The sequence below is a fragment of the Rhinolophus hipposideros genome, assembly GCF_964194185.1.
Source record: "Rhinolophus hipposideros genome assembly, chromosome: 19".
NCBI classification, from domain to species: domain Eukaryota; kingdom Metazoa; phylum Chordata; class Mammalia; order Chiroptera; family Rhinolophidae; genus Rhinolophus; species Rhinolophus hipposideros.
Window position 1 is genome coordinate 3860418 of NC_138065.1, and position 20414 is coordinate 3880831.

General features: G+C 47.8%; 2 protein-coding genes across 2 annotated transcripts; one reads left to right on the top strand and one right to left on the bottom strand.

Moving 5' to 3' along the window:
* Positions 1–494: 494 nt before the first annotated feature.
* On the bottom strand, positions 495–4395 carry OAZ3 (ornithine decarboxylase antizyme 3). The gene is given in 7 exon segments (XM_081026854.1): positions 495–646; positions 1380–1465; positions 1967–2142; positions 2892–2966; positions 2968–3028; positions 3313–3425; positions 4260–4395. Coding segments are annotated over 6 exon segments (561 nt in total). The 5' UTR covers positions 3333–3425; positions 4260–4395; the 3' UTR covers positions 495–503.
* Positions 4396–5473: 1078 nt separating this feature from the next.
* MRPL9 (mitochondrial ribosomal protein L9) lies at positions 5474–8845 on the top strand. The gene is made up of 7 exons (XM_081026853.1): positions 5474–5635; positions 5784–5940; positions 6067–6191; positions 6425–6475; positions 7488–7589; positions 8106–8189; positions 8319–8845. Exons 1-7 carry the CDS (start codon positions 5486–5488, stop codon positions 8451–8453), a joined length of 804 nt encoding a protein of 267 aa, XP_080882979.1. The 5' UTR covers positions 5474–5485; the 3' UTR covers positions 8454–8845.
* The last annotated feature ends 11569 nt before the right edge of the window (positions 8846–20414 follow it).

Genomic DNA, 20414 nt, shown 5'->3' on the forward strand with positions numbered 1-20414 from the left:
CTCTACACTTCCTATTTCTTACTGTGTCTACTGAAATCCCCTTGGGTCAAAGCCGCGGGACCCATGCGCCTTCTCCGATCCCCACATCCAAAGACAAGGCACTAGTACTTGTCTCCCATTTGAACTGAAATATGTGGATGAGAATCTCCCAGTAAGGCTTGGTTCTTGCTCCTGGCAGATGCTCAGTAAAGGGTTAGAATAAATGGGGAAGTGGCCTTGGGGCGGCGGGCGGAGGCAAAAGGAGCCCGAAATCCTTGGGTCCCTTCTTTGGTTCAGGTCCCTCTGATCTGTGCAGTTATCAAATGCTTCTCCTACAGTGAATCCAGCTCTAAGGCTTATGGCCCACTCCAGCCAACCCCGCCTGGGCCCTAGAGACAAGAACGCCTGATGATTGCACTGCCCTTTATTCCTAGCAGGGAGGAAGGTGTCTTGAATCACATCCTGGGTCCCTGGTTCCCATGTCTCAAGGCCCCCGGCCCCTCACAGAATAGAAATAAGCACGTTCAAGGAGGCTCACTGGGCAGGTCGCCCAGGTCCCTTTCAAGGGGATACACCATAAAGATGACATTGTCCCAGGGGGGGAGGGCGGGGTGATCTGGTCTGACCAACTCAAAGCCCATGTAGCTGAAGGCCCGTAGCAGGGTACCTGTGAAAGGAGAGAAGAATTAGAACGTTCTGTAAGTCAATGTGACCGTCCAGGGTTGGCTGTTCCCACCAGGGAGTGGCTGTGGGACAGTAGTGTAGTGCAGCCATTGGGGCGACGGGCTGTGGGACCAGCCAGACTGCAGACTAACGCTGGCTTTGTGACAGTCCGTGACTTAACCCTTCTGAACTTCAGCCTTCATGTTTCTAAATGGAGGATTCTAGAACCTTCCTCACAGAATTTAAGATTAAAGGAGATGATGTTTACGAAGCGCCTAACTCAATGATGGTGTTGTAAACTTGTGACCATCCTTTGTCTTGTATCCGGCAAACTAGAAACTGCTTGAGGGAGGAGGTAGTTTCTGTAACGTGTTCCAAGCACCTGGCTAATTACATCCCTTTCCCGGCCTGATGCCCGGCCCTTTCACACTGTAGGTGCTTAAGCCACTAGATACCCTTTCTGTCCTACCAGCCAGCTCCTTTGAATGGACTCTAATCCCACCAGCGCTCCTCAGTCTGCCTCCTGAAACCCACCTGCTGGGACTTCCTGATAGGCCAGGTGTAACCTGAACAGAATGCTAGATATCTTAACCTCCTTGGGGAGGGGCGGGGAGGGTGAAACCCTGAAATGCTTGAGGGTGCCCTTTTGAAAGAGTGAGGGGAAGAGGGTCTTCTAAAAGGGAAGCCACTGATAGCTGCTTCAGCACCAAGGACTCAGAAGGACAGCAGATCCCCACCTCTGTCGTTGCGGTCGTTTTGGAAGTTTACAAACACGGAGCCCACATTGGTCTTTTCTTCCACATACTCCAGTGTTGCCGTCAAACTAGGATCCAGGGAGAAACATCATGGTGAATGAAATGTTGAGCGAACTCAGAATCCAGAGAGGCACCTACTGGTTGGACAGAAATCTATTGCTCAGTTTTTGTTAACCCCAGTCAGGAAATACAAATTGCTAGACAAGTTTTGACCGATTTTTCTCTGAAGCCAAGGGATTGTATGCTATTAGATGGACACACATGCCATGATGGGGCCTGGGGAGAAGGGATGACTCTATAAACACAGCTGGAAAGCACGTCCCTTCCGCTGTTTACGGCTCCTCTGGGTTTCTGACTGAACCCAGCCACCTCCCATGGGCTGGCTGTTAGCCCTTGAATCCCGGACCCCGGCCGGCTCCAGGCTTGTGCAGTCCCTTCAGTGGTTTGCATGTATCCAGCTCCTGAGTCAGCCCTGGGGTGGGCACACCCATACCTGACTATGACACTATAAGAGAAGGAAGTCCCCGCCCTTTTCCCTACCCTCCCTTCTCCCTGCCAGGCTCAGTCACCTTTCCCGGTTGCCTTGATCCAAGGCCCGACGGGGGATATCCAGGAAGAGTCGATGGTCACGGAGAAGGCCGTGCCAATGGGCAGAGGTCTGGGGGGTGAGGCGGAAGTGGAAGTCTAACTGCACCGGGTTCTGATGGAGCAGGGGGTCAGTAGCCAGGACCGTGAGGTTCCCAGCCTGCAAAGGGAGTCAAAGTGACAGTCACAGTGTCTTGCTTGTGTGTGCACCCCGTCCACACGGCAGACCTCGGGCCCACTGGGGTGTGGGCTGACGGAGAGCCTAGGAGGACTGGAGCCAGGGTCTCAACTCCACCGCCTCCCTTCGTCCCAGGACCTCACGTCCCTAACGCGGAGTTCTCCACGGCAAACAGCTGGAACCTTGGAAGTCATGGCAGTGTTACCGCCCTAACCTCACCTCAGGACCCTAACCTCACCTCAGGACGCACTTCCCCTGCAGAAACGGACACTTACATCACAAAGCTGCGCCAACCTCACAATCTCACTGATAACTCCATTTTCCCCCATTACAGGGGTTTTTTCTAAATTCTCCCACTTCTCATCTGAAATGCAGAAGTTACACACAACCTGACCCACGGGCAAGTCCGGAGTTCTGGATTCTAGTCCGTTAGCATCTGAACAGCCGTAGGTCCCACGAGACTTAACACAGCCTGCTCTACCTATGTTTCTACTTCCTCTTTTCCCATCCTGCTTTTCACCACCAGCTCTATGAACTTCACCTAAGGTCTCCAGGCCAGAATCCCTGCCTATAAAGCAAGTAACTTTTACACATGAGCTCCAAGGCCTCATCTAGCTCTTTGTATGATTTATTTTCCAACTAGCGAATGTCCCTTCTCTGCAAGGCATCACTACAGCAGGCACAGGGCTGCCCAGCCCCAACTCCACAGCACCGGCTCCTGGTCCACTTACCGAGTACAGTTCTTGAAGCTGGTCACGGTCACCCTGCTCGGTGCTCCTGCCCCCCTGGAGGCCGACTGGGGACTCAGGAGCACTGAAGGCAGCAACGGGGCCGGAGTGTCAAGTCCTCCTGTTCCTTATAAATGATGCTGCTTGGAAAGCAAAGGCCCAAATTAGTTTATCTCTGAGTCTGAGATGGGGAGACAGTCCTAACTTCCAGGAACACAGAACTAGGCTCTGGCACTACCTCCTTTATCTTCTCTGGACCAGCCTGTTTCCATTTTCCCAGGCCAGCCAGCTGGAAAAATTCTAAAGTTCCATGCCAGCCTTCCACTTTGCTATTATCATCTCTGCCACAGGAAAGTTCTTTCAAGTTCTTTATTTTTCCTTACAGTTTATATAAACAACCACAAGTAGAGATGAAAACAAGTACCTTTTATAACAAGGCAGCATCTTCTCCCGGAGGGTGACCCGGTATTTGTAACAGTAGAGGTAATAGGCGAATGGTGACCAGATTGGGTAGAGGTAGTTCCGTGTTCTCCCCCTCTTGATATAAGAAAGGGAGTAGAAAGAGGGGCGCAACCTGTTACAAGGCAGTTTCTTAGTTCAGTGCCTCCCCGCGGCAAAGTGAGGTTCCCAGATGGGTGGCAGAGATTTAGGCAATCTGGTGCCATTGTGACACAGTGGGCACTATGACACGGGCACGAGTCAGCCCTTATGTCACTTCAGGACCCCACCCTCCCCCCTTAACCAGGTATGCATGTCACAGCTATGCCAGTTAAAATACTTTAGCTTCTGTACTGGTTGGTAAACAGCCCTGCCTGCCCCCCAACACACACATGCCCCACTTCCCCTAAAATTGAGCAATGAAAAGACACTTCCAAGACCTTTTTGCAAGGTCTGACCTGATTGGCTGGTTCTCAGGTCCTACCAATTCAATATTTGTATTATCACCCCTACCCTTCATAATTCAGGGGTGCCTCACATTGTTGCACTTTCTCACTGCTTTGTAGGATAGGAATTGCCAGCTAAATGCCTCCAGGGGCCCAGACAGCTCAACACAATTGATGGAGCTGCTGGGTCGGGCTGTAGGAAAACTTACACCCTGTCTCAAGCCAACACAACTCAGCTCCATCCATCCAGTTGCCATGAAGGAAGGCAGACTCAGTGGTACCACATTGTATGATTTTTAAACAGAAACTGGAAAGACAAGTTTTTGCGGCACATTTCTCCAATTTTTTTTTAACCCTGGCTACTAACAAACAAAAACCAAAAAACACTTAATTGAAAAAAGAAAGCAACATTGTGAGTAAAATTTGGTTCAGGGGCCACCAGTTTGAGACCTCTGCACGTTCATTCATCCAGTCAACAAGTACTTACCGGAGGGCCTCCTATGAGCCAGGCACTGTTCTGGGTGCTTGGAGTGCATCAGTAAACAAAGATCTCTACCCCATCTTATCTTCTAACAGTGAGCAAACAAACCTTACACAGTAAACATAAGAAAGTCGTTTAGTATGTTAGAAGATAACTGCATTGGAGGAAAAAATAAGGACAAAAGAAAGAGGAAAAGGGGGGAAAAAAGGGCGAAGGAGGATCTGGAGTGTGAAGGGGCTGCGGCAGGTTGCGGGAATAAATAGGGTGATCCAGGTAGGCCTCATCGGAAAGGTGACATTTAATCAAAGACTTGAAGGAGGTGAGGGAACCAGCCAACCCAACATACAGGGGAACGTCCTCTTAAAGTTTTGGCTAGAAGAGTGACATGGTCTGTCTTGATATTTTTATCAAGATGATGACTGATGTAAAGAAACGGTGGAGAATCGAGGGAGATTTGTTCGGAGACCGCTGCAGTCATCCAGGAGGACAGGGAGAAGCCTTGGAGGTGGCGGGAAGTGGTTGGATGCTGGAAGGAGCTTAAAGGTCGAGCCCACAGGATTTCCCGTAGGAGAGAAAGACGTGGAGCCCCAGTCCTGCCAGACCGGCGTTTCCATGCACTGAGACGGGCAAGGCTGCGGGCGAGGCCGTTTGGAGCATGGTAACTTTGAAGAGTCCAGCAGACCCGTAAGGGGTAGGGGACAAAGAAGAAGATGGATATTCAAGTTTAGAAGCCTAGGACGGAAACAGAAATTTGGAAGTCGCTGGCCTGTTCCTAGTACTTGAAGCCAACCCACTAAGTGAGATGGTTAGCAGCGAGGGGGTCGGCACAGTTTTGCAGAGGACGCCGTCCTGCCAGCATCTTTAGGTGGGTGTGAAGTACCGGACAGCGAGCGCGGTCCCCCTGCCCCCTCGGTGCCCAGTGACCGCAGACTCAGAATTGGCAGTGACTTCGGAGCGCGAAACCAAACCCCCGTTTGAAGGACAACGTGCAGCCGAGGGGGAGGGAGACAGTGTCTTTCCGTGTCAGTCCACCTACTCTTCACTCCACTCTCAGGACCTACGGGCGTCCCTCCCCCGAAAAGAAACAGGGAGAAGGCAGTGAGGACAACGCTGCCGTGACGCGGGGCCGGACCTCGTCCACGCCGCGCCGCCTCAGGCGCGCCGCGGGCACCCGGCGGGGGCCTTTCCTGCGCAGGCGCCGGGCGCGCCAGGTCCCCTCCGCGCCCGGGAACATGGCGGCGCCCATCGCGGCCCCGGGCCGGGCGCTGCTGCGGGTGGGCGCCGAGCGGCTGCTGCCGGGAGCAGCCCGGGCGCTGCTCCGGCCGCGACTCGAAGGGGGCACCGCCGGCCCGGAACGCGACTTCAGCCTGTCACACAGTCGGGTGAGGGCCAGGTGTGCGTCACGGGGTCCTTGGCGCTACTGGGGCCCTTGACGCCCGAGCCTCGTTTCTGGGAGCGCGTGGCTGGCGGCGGGGGGATGAGGGGCCCTCTCCGTGGACACTCGCTCACCCTCGCCTTCCCGGCCGCCAGGGCACGGTCATCGTGGAGCGCTGGTGGAAGGTGCCCCTGGCCGGGGAGGGCCGGAAGCCGCGCCTGCACCGGCGGCACCGCGTCTACAAGCTGGTGGAGGACACGAAACACCGGCCCAAAGGCAACCTGGAGCTCATCCTCACGCAGTCGGTGGAGGGTAAGGCCCGGGCGGAGCGACTCCTCCCCGGCTGGAGGTGTCGGGCGTCACCTTCTCCCGGCCCTTTCCCGCTTTGCGGGAAAGGGCAGCCCTGCGCGCTGACCCAGGCTCTGTTCGCTTTGGCAGAGCTTGGAGTGCGCGGTGACCTGGTCTCGGTGAAGAAGTCGGTGGGGCGCAACCAACTGCTTCCTCAAGGACTGGCTGTGTATGCCTCCCCGGAAAACAGGAAGGCGTTTGAAGAGGAGAAGTTGGTGAGCTCCCAGGAAGGCGGCGGGGGCTTGGGGGAATAAAACCTTTAAGATTTCCTCCAACAGCCTCCTTGCCTGAGAGAGTTAATTTGAAAGTGAAGTAGGGACTAGAAGAACGGGAATCCAGAAGCTCAGCCTTCGCCCAGCTCAGTTTGATAGTGAGAGTTTGTTGCTGTTTATTATGGACTCATTTTCCTTTTCTTTCTTTTTTCCCCCCTATCTTTAACTTTTTCTAGCTGAGACAAGAAGGAAAATTGGAAAGGATCCAGAGCAAGGCAGGCGAGGCGGTGAGTAGAAACGTGGAAAGTCCACGTATCGGTCACCTGCGGGAGTCACTGACCTCTTCCTGAGCAGCTCCTTCATCTCCTTGATGTCTCCGGATTGCAAACACGGGGTAGGGGAAAGAGGAAGTGTTGTGGCTGCCATAACAGGTATGGGGACCCCCTGGGAGATTGTGACCTGTTGGGCAAAGCGCCCTGGCTTACGGAGTGAGGCCCCAACCAGGGCACCGGGGGACCCGTGGAAAATGTGAGATAAAGAGATATTTACAGACAAGTTGGAAAAAAACCATAGACACATGAGAAAATGGCCAGTAAATTCAAAACAGTAAATTTATAAGAGTGACATGGACTAAAATGCATTAGGATGGTGGAGGAGCAATTTTTTCAGATGAGATTAGGCCTCATGGGATTAGTAGGATTTGGATAGGCCAGAAGTGTGGGAAAGGTATTCTTAAGAGAGAAAAAGTATAAGTAGGTAGTTAAAGCATGTTTTAACGTAGAACGCAGACCAGTCTCGCTAAAGCAAAGGACTTTTATAGTGTAATATGAGAAAACATATGGCTGGAAAGGGACTTGGGGCAGGGTTTACAAAGCATCTTGAATCCTTGGCTAATGAATTTATATGTCATTCGGTAAGCAGGGAGGAATCATTAATGGGGTGTAGTAGGATTGAAGGGCCAGAGGGTTAAAATAGTTCATGAAAATCATTCCATCCTGAAATATACCAGTGACCCCCTTTGATGAACCTAACTTCAACATGGCCTGTTTCTCCTTAATTAGGAACAGCCCGATATAGGTGATATTCTCCTCTAAAGTGTCACTAAGACATCTTTTCTGTCTCGGTATCAGCCTTGAGACAATACGAATGTTCTGTCTTTGCCATTGATCTTCTCACCTATCTTGGCTGTAGCAGAAATTGTGCCCTTTTCCTGAGCTCTCAAAGCTGTGCCTCTTGCTAACATGCTTCCTCTCCTTGTATTCCAGCTTTAACCTATCCCTTGTCTATAATTCCTCTCAGACACTGAAATTTCTGAGAAGCTGTCACCTGGAGGTGGGGATGAAAAACAATGTCAAATGGGAGCTAACACCTGAAATAGTGGCCCGCCACTTCCTTAAAAATGTGAGTTACACTGGTCTCTCCCTGAGGGGGGAAGCTGCCCCTAGAAAGAAGGCCCAGGACTGACCCCTTTGCTAGGGACAAGTGGAATCGTCCAGCTGGAGTGAGGGAAAGTGTTCTTGGTTGGCTTGCATGGGTGTGGGATGGGAATGATTTAGGACTAAGGGTTGTCCCATAGAATTTGAAGACTGATAGGAAAAGATGGTGGAATCACTTATTTCCTCTCTAGCTAGGGAAAACCTGGGGAAATGTGACTCACTGGAGAATCATTCCTTTTGTGAATATAGTAATTTTGGTCCCAAGTCCTGTTTCGCTTTGTGAATCCACCTCCCTTTCTGAGAAATTAGGACTGACTTTCTCTGCCACCATCTGTGGAGGTCTGTGCCCTGCCATGGGATCAGCCAGAATGAACTCCCCAGTTTCATTCACCTCTACAGGAAATTCTTGAACCCTCGTGGTGAGGTTGCCTAGAGTGGCAGCCATGTAAACAGAGCTCCTTTTGGCTGTGATCTTTTGCAGCTTGGCGTTGTGGTCGCTCCACATGCATTAAAGTTACCAGAAGAGCCCATCACACGGTGGGGCGAGTACTGGTGTGAAGTGACGGTAAGTGTTTTACATACTGTCTCCTTTTTCTAACTAGATGAAAAATGAGGGTGAGAAAAGCTGGGTTGGGGGGTGTTAGCTCTGATGTGCGCAGCTGATCTCTGATGCGTCCTGTTGTTCTGTGTACAGGTAAATGGACTTGACACTGTGAGGGTACCTATGTCTGTGGTGAACTTTGAGAGGCCCAAGACCAAAAGATACAAGTACTGGTTAGCCCAGCAAGCTGCCAAGGGAATGGCCCCTACCACCTCCCAGACGATCTGAACCTGCTGTCCCTCAGAAGCAGCGAAGCAGAATCCAAGGAACAAAAATGGATTCCATAGAGCAAAGATGGGCCAGCTCTGACCAAACAGAGAATTGTGGAGAGCATATGGCAACATTGGACTAAGCTGCAGATACATGTTGAATTCTCCGTATTTGCCATCAACTGTTAACCACATCCAGCCTTATTGGGGCAGTGCTGCTCAAGAAGTACCAGGCTGTAGATCTGATAAGTTGAATGTTAATAGACCAAGATGCTATAGATCCCATTTCCTCTTCCTCCACTGGAATTCATTGGAACAAATGGAAGAGCTAGCTATTGTCTCTGTCACTGGGCTTGTCCTAACTGAACATTTGTACCTCAAGAAGAAATAAAAGAAGTTGTGTTGTTTTTAGGTGTTCTTTACTGGGCTTGAGTAAACTGGGAGAGGGACATCCAAGTGTGATGTCCTCTTGAGCCACTGGGGTTTACTGCTAAAGGGAAGGAAGAAGAGACTACATTTGCAGCCTACATCCCACTGTTGCTCTGAGCAAATTACTCAATAAGCTGTTAACGCACACTGGATTCTACTTTTCTAAGGTGATCTGAATTAAGGCCTAAGGGTAATTGTTGGGGAAAATGAAGCTGAGATGAAAGAAGCTTAAAAAGGGAACTTCTGTTTTGTTTATTGAGCTAGCTTCTGAGATTTTGAAAAAGATGTCTTGGTTTCCAGACCGAGGTTAAGATAGGCTTAGTCGTTAGGTAATTATGGAATAGGTGTCTTGGTAAGAGATGCGGGAAGTAGATAGTTCTGCATAAGGTCAAGGTCCATTAGTGGGAAAAACCCAACTGTTGACAATTGGATTATGCCAGAGTCACTCAAACATAATGAGAGGTCATGCAATTCAGGGGGGTGAAGATGGGACCATTGACTTGCTATTTTTACCAGAAGCCAAGAGAACTTGGTTTCTGTCATCCTATTTGAGCTCACCTATCACTCCAAGCCAGTCAAGCACTTCCATCCACCTGAGGCCATCCCAGCTAATGGGGTGGTCTGTCACTCACAGTTGCACTGATCACTGTACCCAACCTCTCACTTTTCCAAAACTCCAGAATTCAAGGCTAGCTAGCACTGCTGTTATTTGAAGTCTGCCATTTCAATGACCCCATCCTGCTGTCCTTGAAATAGAAAGAAGCCCATTTCACACAGCATCGTCCCACCCCACCATCACCATCACGGAGCTCTTGGCAATGGTTTGAGAACATTCCACACAGCGTGCAGTAAGTTTACGGGGGGCGTCCTCTGGCCCAGCACCTGTGTGGGAGAGAAGGAAGCAGGTCTTGGCGGAGGGACAAGCTGAGCTGATGCAGACTCAATAAGACCTGTCAGTCCCACAAGCTCAAGCTAGGATGGCTCTGCAGAGATGTTACCCTATCCAGGCAACTGGCCCGACTTCTTACCCCCATATTGACTAGGAAGAAAGCATGAGTTTGGGTGAGGTGACTGACTTCAGGCAAAGGCAGTTCCCAGAGGGGAACTGAGATGAGAGCTGTCAGCATTCTCAGCAGCTTCGGTCTTGAGGGGATGGTCCCAGGCAGCACACCACAGTCTCCACTGCAGTCCACCTCTTGTGCTGTTCAGATCCATTTGCTTCTTAAGTTTTAGAATGATCCCTTCAGGATTCTGATGGGCCTCTTTTCCTGGGAAAACTTAATAGGAAGGTCTGGGACCGACCATAGCCGCTGTTGCTGTAGATTTGTCCTAAGTCTGCAACTGGTACTTAACCTCCATCCTCGACTACTCACTCTGCATTCCTACCCACGTGCCCTCAGCTTGTACTTCTACTGATCCAAATGGGTTACCTGCTAAGACACCTGGTCATCATGCCTTTCGCAGGCCATGACTGCTTGTCCATGTATCATTAAAATCGGGCAAGGAAGGAGCGCGAGATGCCTAAGTGGGTGGCCTGAGTGCCAGGTATAATCTTCCCACATTGTGTAACAGCAGCCCTGCCTCCTGAGGGTCAGGCTCAGCTACTCCTGCCAGGACAGCGACTCCTTTCCTTCCCTCCTCGTCTTTCGGTAGTGTTCTTAAGTAATCTGGTGGCAGCCATAGCTTAACGTTTTATAAGACTTTTGGTGTGTCCACTGGTAGTGGAATTATTCCCCTTCTGGCAAATAGAACTTCTAAATCCTCAGACCCCAGAGTTGGGATAAGAGGGGTTCCCAATGGGGTCACTGGGAATGATGGTAGTGGGGGACTGCTCCTACGTCCACCCACTGTTTCCCAGACCCAGATATTTTACTTAGGGACACAGTACTGTAGGATGACTATTGATCCAGGGTTCATACTGTATCCTGGAGTCCCAGAAAGAGGAAGAAGAAGGCAGGGCTGAAAAAGTACACAAAGGAATAATGGCTGAAGACTTCCCAAATCTGTTAAGAGGTGTAAACATACTGATTCAAGAAACTAAGCAGCATTTGAGAAGCATTGACTTAGGAGAAAGGCCACTGGCGTGGGAGGCAAAAGCCCTGAGTTTTTATCTAAGCTTTGCCCCTACGAAGTATTTCTCTGAGGAAGTTTCTTCTCTCTGAGTCTCAATTCCCTGATTTGTAAAATGATGGTGGCATACACTAAGTGAGCTCTAAAGGCCATTAGAGCTCTAAGATGCTATATTCGAACAATAACTGCCAATTATCGAGTCTTTACTCTGTGTTAGTTCCTGTACTGAGAGCTTTATACAAATTCAATCATTGAATCCTCACCAAGATTATATGAGGTAGGCACTATTATTATCATCATTATACAGATAAAGAAACTGAGGCTTGACAAGAGTCACCTAGAATACATAGCAGATTGAGGGCTTGACCATATATTGGTCTGGCTCTGGAGCCTGTGCTATTTATTATTCTCTCACCTGTACAGCCTCATCGAGCCTCTTGAAGTCTTTTCTCTGTGCTGAGACTCTTGTCAAACCTACCTCACTCTGTTCCAGATGGAAAATGCCATCAAACTGTCTGAGAATGACCTAAACAAGCTGCTAGGTCTACCTGATGGCTACATGATGAGTATAGGCTGCTAAAGAAACATGTGGATGCCCTGCACATGACCCTGGGTTTGTAGAAGTGTCCTGACCTATGTGAAGGAGAGGAGAAGCTCTCCTTGGGTTACTGTGAGAAGCGGAAAGCAGAGTGGCAGATGGAGCCTCCATCCCTGAGTCCCTGGCTGCTACAGCTGCTGCCGCCCAACAAACTTTAAGTGGCCCGGAAGCAGGACACTCGGCACACAGCCACCTTCAGGCAGCAGCCCCCACCTGTGAAGGCCTGCGTGTCATGTCATCAGCAGATTCACCCGAATGCACCTATACACCCTCTGTGCAAAGCCAAGAGTCGGTCCTGGAACCCCAAAAAGCCAAAACAGAAGCAAGATAAATGAAGAGAGGGAGAACACATAGAGCTCTGCTGCCCATAAAGCCTCCTCTTGGCCAGTGATCGATGTCTTGATGTGACACAGCCCTTCCCCACCTCTACTAAGTCTCCTCTTTAATGTGATGGAAGTACAGCCCCTCTCTTACTTCGCTCTTATTTCTTTCTGCTCGTGGGGTTTCTGTTTAGGAAGAGATGTGGTTCCGGTGCTAATGTCAATGTGTCTGATGATCCCTTCTCTCCCTCCCACATTAGAAAAAAGAAACTAAGCAAACCCCAAACAAAAGAAACCCAAAGAAATCTGTGCCAAGATACATCACAATTAAATTTCTGAAACCTAAAGACAAAAAAAAAAATCTTGAAAGCAGCTGGGGAAAAATGATACTTTACCTATAAAGGGAAGAGAAAAAATTCAAATGACCACAGATTTCTCATCAGAAACCATGGAGGCAAGAAGGAACTGGTATACTTTTTCAAGCGCTGGAAGAAAAGATCAACCCAGTATTCTACACCCAGAATATATCCTCCAGGAATGAAGGGGAAATTAAGACGCTCTCAGACAAAGGATATCTAAGAGTTTGTCACCAGTAGACCTATCCTCAAAGAATGGCTAAAGGAAGTTCTCTAAATAGAAAGGAAACAATAAACAAAGAAATCTTGGAACATCGAGAAGGAATAAAAAACATGGTGAGCAAAAAAATTTTTTAAATGGGTAAAATCAATAGATCTTCCCGATGACAGTACTGCTACTTCACTGAAATAATAGCTGCTCTCTATGAAGTCCTACTATGGGCCAGACATGGCCACCCGCACAGCAACTCTGCAAGGGACATGTATCCCAGGGAACAACAGGAGTGGTTTACGAATGCTGACAGAGTTGTTCTTTTCCACAAGCACTTAGTGAGAGGCTATTGTGTGCAAAGCACTTTTGGTCCTTTTAGATTCCAGCTGGATTTTTCCCGCGGATGCTGAAACCCAGGGGTTACATCTCCGTATGCACGTGCCAACCTGCACCCAGAGAGACGCTGTTACAAACTGAAAGGTAGCATACTTAGCATTCAGTCATGTCAACCCCGCTCAGAGGTATCATCTCGGAGCGCCCCCTCTTTTCACAGATAGGAGAGCCGAGGCCTTAAGAGACTGTGTGAAACACAGAGGAAAGTGAGGAAAGCATTCAGGAAGAATTTCCAGGGAAAACAAGAATTGCCTTTAGATTTAGCAATGGCGAGATGTGGCCTTAGATAGTAATTGGTGCCTACAATTCTGATTCATCTGTTAGCTCCACATGGGGAAGCATTTTCTGGCCGTATCTTTGTCACATCCCCACCCCCCTACCACCACAGTGCCAGTCAGGTGCCCCTCTGTGTGCCCACGAGGGCGTGGATGTTTTTCTTATCATTCCACTTTTGAAACTGTATTATAATTATCTATGTATTTGTCTTCACTCCTTGAGGACAAAGTGTGTCTTATTCCCAAAACTTTGCATCCCGAGTACATAATGTACCCTAATATTTCCTGAATAAATGAGTGAATAAGTAAGTGAGGGAATAAACGAATGGGTAATCAACCTTGCAAGGTTTCTTTCTTCCGACATTTTAAAGAAGGAAACAGCTATGGAGCTCATAAAGCAGCCCTGCCAGAGATGAGGCTCTGGGCCTGGTAACTTCTAAGGAAACTTGAAGCTACGACAGGAATGTGCACATTTGTGAGTCTTCTCCCACTCCCACAGCTCTTTCTCTCCCTCCCGTTGACCCTTTCCACGCAGCCCTGGAACAGGCCTCCGAGGGGCATCCCTGGCTGTGCGGCCATGCCCAGCAGAGGGCAGCAGAGGCCCATCCAGCCAGAGGGCGCGTCTCGGAATCAGTGCATGCTGCCCTTGGAGTGACGAGCCAGAGTGACAAGGCCTGCTCTCGCAGGAACTCACATTCTTGGGGACACAGACAATAACGAAAAAATAAGCCAACAAGATAATATCGGACACCGACAGCTGTTGTGAAGAAAACAAAACAGCAGCATGACAGAGAATGGTGGGGGAGTTTAATTAGATATTTTTTAAGTGTCTGGGGGAGGCTACTTCAGCTGCATCCCTAGGAAAGGACTCTGAGAAAGTGACAAGAAGCTACCGACGACACTGTTGGCTGGCTAAACACTCAATTTGCCAGCCTCCCTCAAAGAGGGGGCGACGTACACAGTTCTGGCCAATGAGACAGATGTTAGTAGAGGCGGGTGGGGAGGGGGGAAGTGGGCCAAGTAAGCTTTTGCTTTCTGGAAAAGAAACCCAAGTGTCACTGGTAGAGTCCCTTCCTGGTCCTGCTCCTCCTTAGACCATGAGGGAACAAGAGAAACCTGCAGAGACAGGCACAGAACCAACACCTCCAGAGTTGCCATGTGAGAAAAGCAAGGCCTGTTTTCTTGGCAGTTTTCTCTTCCTTTCAGTGTACAGCATGCCACCTCAGACCACCAAAAGCTGGGGAAGAGAGATTCAGGCAAAGTCCAAAGCCCTCAAGTGGGAACTATCCTGTTTCCCGGAAAATAAGACCTAGCTGGACCATCAGCTCTAATGCGTCTTTTGAAGCAAAAATTAATATAAGACCCGGTCTTATGTTACATTTATTATATGAGACTGGGTCTTATAGTAAAATAAGACCGGATATTACATTAATTTTTGCTCCAAAAGACACATTAGAGTTGATGGTCTGGCTAGGTCTTCTTTTCGGGGAAACATGGTACGTTAGTGCATTGGAGGAAGAGAGGAAAGATGGGTACAGCTGAAGCACAGTAAGGTGGCTGGGTGTAGCCCATGGAAAGCCATCTGGGTTTCACTTTAAGTGCATGGAAAACCTCTGGAGGGTTTTAGGCAGGAGAGTGACATACTTTGATTTAGGTTTCTTAGACGATCATTCTAGCTCTGACATGGAGAATGAGTCAGAGGTGTAGGTGGGCAGACACTGCTTTGGGGCTGACTTTTCCCGTGCCACCTTCTGGTCTAGAAGCCAGAGGGGTTAAAAGTTCCCTTCCCCAGTCTCTGTTGCCCTTGAGGTGAATCACAGGACCCTGTAAGACTAGGTGGGGAAGACTTTCTGGAAAACTTTGCTTTCCTGAAAAAAAAGGGACATGATCATGGACTCAGCGGGTTGGTTCTCCTTCCTTCTCCCCACCTGGAAGACAGAAATGGCACTGTGAGTGCAGGAGCCCTCTCGTAACCGTGAGCTCACAGGCTAAGGCTGGCAGGGAAAAGATGGTACCTGGTCTGGGTACCTGTCGACATCATTAAACCTTTGAAGCTTGCATGCTGCCAGACTTCTTAGGTGAGAAAAATAGCCCCCTATTTGCATAAACCACTGTAAATCAGGTGTTCTGTTGTTACACGCAGCTAACTACACTCTCAGCTCACACAGTGGGCAGGAGAGTCAGCAAGGAGGCGGCTAAGACGTGGGTGAAGTGGTGCAGCTGAGAGACAGTGGCAGCTTGGACTATGGCGATTGCCTCCCTAGAGGCCTTTCCATTCTAGTCTTAATTTCCTCTAGTTTGTCTTCCACACTGTGTCACTTTCTAAATACAGATCTCTTCATCGAGGCCTCTGGGCTTAAAATTCTTTGCTGGCTCTCCACTGCCTGCATGATAAGAAACTAACCTCCTTTGTCTAAAACACAGTGCCCTCTGGGATTTGTCCCCACCTTCTCATCCGCCATCTTCTCCCACTACTTGCCCCCTAGCGCTTTACACACCTCCAACAAGACACGCCCCTAGTAAGCATCTCCCACGTGCCAGGCACTGTCCTAACTTCATCAGTAATCCAAAAGCCCTGAGAAGTGTGTGTTACATATATTAGAGGTATAGTTTATAGGTATAGTTTATAGGTAAGTTTAATGCTCAGGGAAGTTAAGTGGCTTGGCCACGACCACACATCTAATAAGTGGTGGGTCAGGATCTAAACTCTGATCTGATTTCAAAACAAATTAGAGATTTAGTGTTCCCCACTGCCAAGAAGTCTTTCTAAAGGCAAATGATTGCTGGGCTGTTCAGTGCTCAAAGATGCCGTCAGGGCCTCCAAGTCTTCTGACCTTTCCTCTCTGTCACTTCAGAGCCCTGGCTCTCACCCCCTGCTTGTTGCCTCATGGCCCTAAGATGGCTGCTCGGCTCTAGACATCACATCCAGGTTCAAATCAGGGAAAAACGGGAGGGTACACCAGCTTAATCTGTCAAAACCCCTTACCCCTTTTTTGGTTATGAAAGAAAAAGCTTTCTTAGAAACCCCGGCACACTTTTCCCTGCAGCTCCTGGCCCCGTGGCTGCCCCTTGCTGGAAGCAAAGCTGGGGAAGTCGGGGAAGAGGGTTGTTGTAATTGGCTTAGGTAAATACAGCCCAGCACTTAGGGCTGAGCCCACTGCTGCCCTCTGCCACAGCTAACATCTTACTCAATGGGGAAAGGCTAAAACCATTCCCCTTAAGATCAGGAATAAGGCAAGGTTGCCCACTTTCACCACTTTTATTCAACATAGTTCTGGAAGTTCTAGCCATAGCAATCAGACAAAAAAAAGAAATAAAAGGCATCCAAATTGGTAAGGAGAAAGTAAAATTGTCATTATATACAGATGACATGATACTATATAGAGAGAACCCCAAAGACTCCACAAAGAAACTATTAGAGCTGATAAACCAATTTAGTAAAGTAGCAGGATACAAAACTAATATTTAGAAATCAGTTGCATTTGTATACACCAATAACAAACTATCAGAAGGAGAAATCAAGAAATCAATCCCATTTACAATTGTTTCAAAACAATAAAATACCTAGGAATAAATTTAACCAAAGAAGTAAAAGACCTGTACTCAGAAAATTATAAGACACTGAAAAGAGAAATCAAAGAAGATACAAATAAATGGAAACACATACCATGTTCATGGATAAAAAGAATTAATATAGTTAAAATGTCCATACTGCCTAAGGCAATATATAGATTCAATGCAATTCCTATCAAACTACCAATCACATTTTTCTCAGAAATAGAACATATAATCCTAAAATTTGTATGGAACCATAAAAGACCCTGAATAGCCATGGTAATCTTGAGAAATAAGAACAAAGTGGGAGGTATTACACTACCCGATATCAAATCATACTATAAGGCTACAGTAATCAAAATAGTATGGCACTGGCATAAAAACAGACACATAGATCAATGGAACAGAACAGAGAGGCAGAAATAAATCCATTCATATATGGTTATTTAATCTATGACAAGGGAAGTAAGAATTTACATTGGAGTAAAGACAGTCTATTCAATAAACGGTGCTGGGAAAACTGGACTGACACATGCAAAAAAGAGAAACTGGACCACCTCCTTACACCATATATGAGAACAAATTCAAAATGGATTAAAGACTTAAATGTAACACCTAAAACCATAAAACTCCTAGAAGAATGTATAGGGAGTAAATTTGCAGACATTAGTCTGAGTAATATTTTTACTGAAATATTCCCTCAGGCAAGGGAAGTAAAAGATAATACAAACATGGGATTACATCAAACTTAAAAGATTTTTCACAGCAAAGGAAACCATGAATAAAACAAAAAGGCAGCCTACTGAATGGGAGAAGATAATTGTCAATGATACATCTGATAAGAGGTCAATATCCAAAATTTATAAAACACTCATGCGGCTCAACACCAAAAAAAACTAAGCAACCCAATTAAAAAATGGGCAGAGGACACGAAGAGATATTTCTCTAAAGAGGACATTCAGATGGCCAACAGACACATGAAAAAATGCTCAATCTCACTAATTATTAGAGAAATGCAAATAAAAAAATACAATGAGATACCACCTCACTGCAGTCAGAATGGCTATCATCAATAAATCAACAAACAAGTGTTGGCGCAGATGTGGAGAAAAGGGAACCCTGGTACACTGTTGGTGGGATTGCAGATTGGCGCAGCCACTATGGAAATCAGTATGGAGGTTTCCAAAAAAATGGAACTGGAACTACCTTATGACCCAGCAATTCCACTCTTAGGTATCTATCCAGAGAAATACAAGACGATAATTCGAAAACGTATATGCACCCCTATATTTATTGCAGCGCTATTTACAATAGCCAAAACTTGGAAACAACTGAAATGCCCATCATTAGATGACTGGATTAAGAAACTGTGGTACATTTATACAATAGAGTATTACTTGGCTATAAAGAAGAAAGAAATCTTACCATTTGCAATAATATGGATGGACCTAGAGAACATTATGCTTAGTGAAATAAGTCAGTTGGAGAAAGACAAATACCATATGATCTCACTTATATGTGGAATCTAAAGATCTGAATAAATGAGCAAAGTAAACAAAACAGTCTGTGTGTCATAGAGGAAAAACTGGTGGTTGCTAGAAGGGAGGGAAGTGGGGATGAGGGAGAAGGGGAAGGGATTAGACAGCATAAATTGGTAACTACAATATTGCCACGGGGATGTGAAAGACAGTTTTGGGAATATAATCAGGTACAATATCTTTGTAAAAATCAGGCAAAATGTTTACAATAATATCATTGTAAAGATTTTGTAGATGGGAACATGTCTTATTAGGGAGACCACTTCATGGACGGTGTAGATCTTGACCACTGCGCTGTGCACCTGAAGCTGAAGCTGAATAATACTGAATGTCAACTATAATTTAATATATATAGTCATGGGATATGGAGTACAGCATAGGAAATAGAGTCAATGGAATTGTAATAGACATATACGATGTCAGAAGGGCAATAGATTGGGGAGGCGGTTAACACTTTGTGAGGGGTGAAATGTCTAACTACTGCATTGTTTTGTACACTTGAAACTAAAAAACAAAAGAACACTTATAACTGTATTCCATATGTTCGAAAATAAATCAGAAACATGGCAGATTTTTATAAAGCTACAAATTAAACTTCCAGAAATGAAAAACAAAATTAGTGTTCTGTTAGCAAGGAAGAAAGGGGTTGTGAGGGTCTGCCCCGCCACCCCACTCCGAGCCCTGACTGCCCCACGCCTCGCCCTACACCTGCTGGGCAAATAGTTTCTTACCCATCACATGCCGGTTTCTATGAGGCCTCTCTTACTCCCGCATGCAGCCCTGACGCTCCTTCTACCTTCTCCTGTACCACGTACCTATCTCCATCAGGAATGTCATTGTTTTGTAGCCATGGATACAATGGGAGTGCTCACTGAATCACGCAGGCATTCCTTCTCTCCACAAACGCTGACCACGCACTTGCTGTATTCCAGACACTGTGCTAGGAGTCGGCATTCAATTGTGAACAAGTTTGATTTTTAGATTTGGTTAAGGTTTGGGGAGAAAAGCAGCCCACCTCCCAGACTATAAACTTAGCACAGGGTGTCACACAAAGTAGCGGCACTGTCACCATGTTAAATGCATTCCTGACTCAGGAAGGCTTTGAACTCTATTTTAAATGAAAAGGATTTCTTACATCTGCCAGCACTCCTCCTCTCCCACACACACCCCCCCAAGCATGAGCCATGATGCTCTCACAGTTAGATCACGCACTCAAGCATCTCGAAAAACACTTTGCACTCTCCCACACTGCTGCAGGTCGCTTCTCCAGGAAAGGTTCCAAGAGTGTCTAATATCACACTTCGTATCAGACATCCTCAGTAGATGTGTTTTTTGCTGAAGGCTTCATTAGGATTGTCGAAACAGGGATACCTCACTGTCAGAGCCATAGCTGCTGGCGAGTGATTCTGAAAGCACTTAAAATAACCCCTCAGCTTCCTGTTCCATAGCTTATTATGTGTAGCTTTAATAGTTGCCTGAACGCCCTGTCTTGGTGCCCTTTCCACTATAGCAGGTGATGGCAGCTGAGAACAAGGCAGGCACAGACCCGGGGAGTTTAGTCTCTGCTTTGGGCTGTGCTTGTTGCCATGGTGATGTTGACAAGTGACACATAGGTGAGAGGTCCTTCATGCAGTGGAGACCAGAGAGACAAGACATAAACAGACAACATCCATGCCTCCTGGCCTGGAAAGGACTGCCTAAGGCCAACCGGTCCATTCCCCTTCCTCTTAGCTGAAAACCAAATGGACGGGTAGCTGTTCCTGCAAATCTGATAACCAAGTCTAGGTTCACGGGATTGGCAACCCTGAATGGCTCGCCTCTGTCTAGCTCATTCTCTCTCGCTGTCCTTCCAGCCCACTTCCTCTTATGATTGCTCCCATGGAAATAAAAGTTAATCACCACCGCACACTCTGAACGGTAACCCAGGAGGTCAGATAAGGAGAAAACAAAAGCCACTACTGAAGGTGGTTCCTGTTCCGGTACCACACAACCAGTGGGGGTCTGCAGGGTCCCCACACTGTTTTTTTGTCCCGTCTTGGCTCTGGGAGTGGGTGGCCTGGGGGGCTGGGGAGTACTCCTTATCAAGGCACATGTGGAAACAGCCGGGTGACCCAGTGGACAGGCCCACGGCTGCCACCACGAGAAACAGGCCCGCTGCCCTGCCCACCAGGTCAAAGGATGGGGCAGAGCAACCCTCCCACGAAGGTCCTCCGTCTGAATGAAACAAGGCAGAGA

What these genes read in the sequence shown, in the direction of transcription:
- MRPL9 (XM_081026853.1), top strand. Translation starts at nt 5,486, where the DNA reads ATGGCGGCGCCCATCGCGGCCCCGGGCCGGGCGCTGCTGCGGGTGGGC. An exon ending in CCTCACGCAGTCGGTGGAGG is followed by an intron (nt 5,941 to 6,066) that starts GTAAGGCCCGGG and finishes TCGCTTTGGCAG; the next exon opens with AGCTTGGAGTGCGCGGTGAC. An exon ending in CGTTTGAAGAGGAGAAGTTG is followed by an intron (nt 6,192 to 6,424) that starts GTGAGCTCCCAG and finishes AACTTTTTCTAG; the next exon opens with CTGAGACAAGAAGGAAAATT.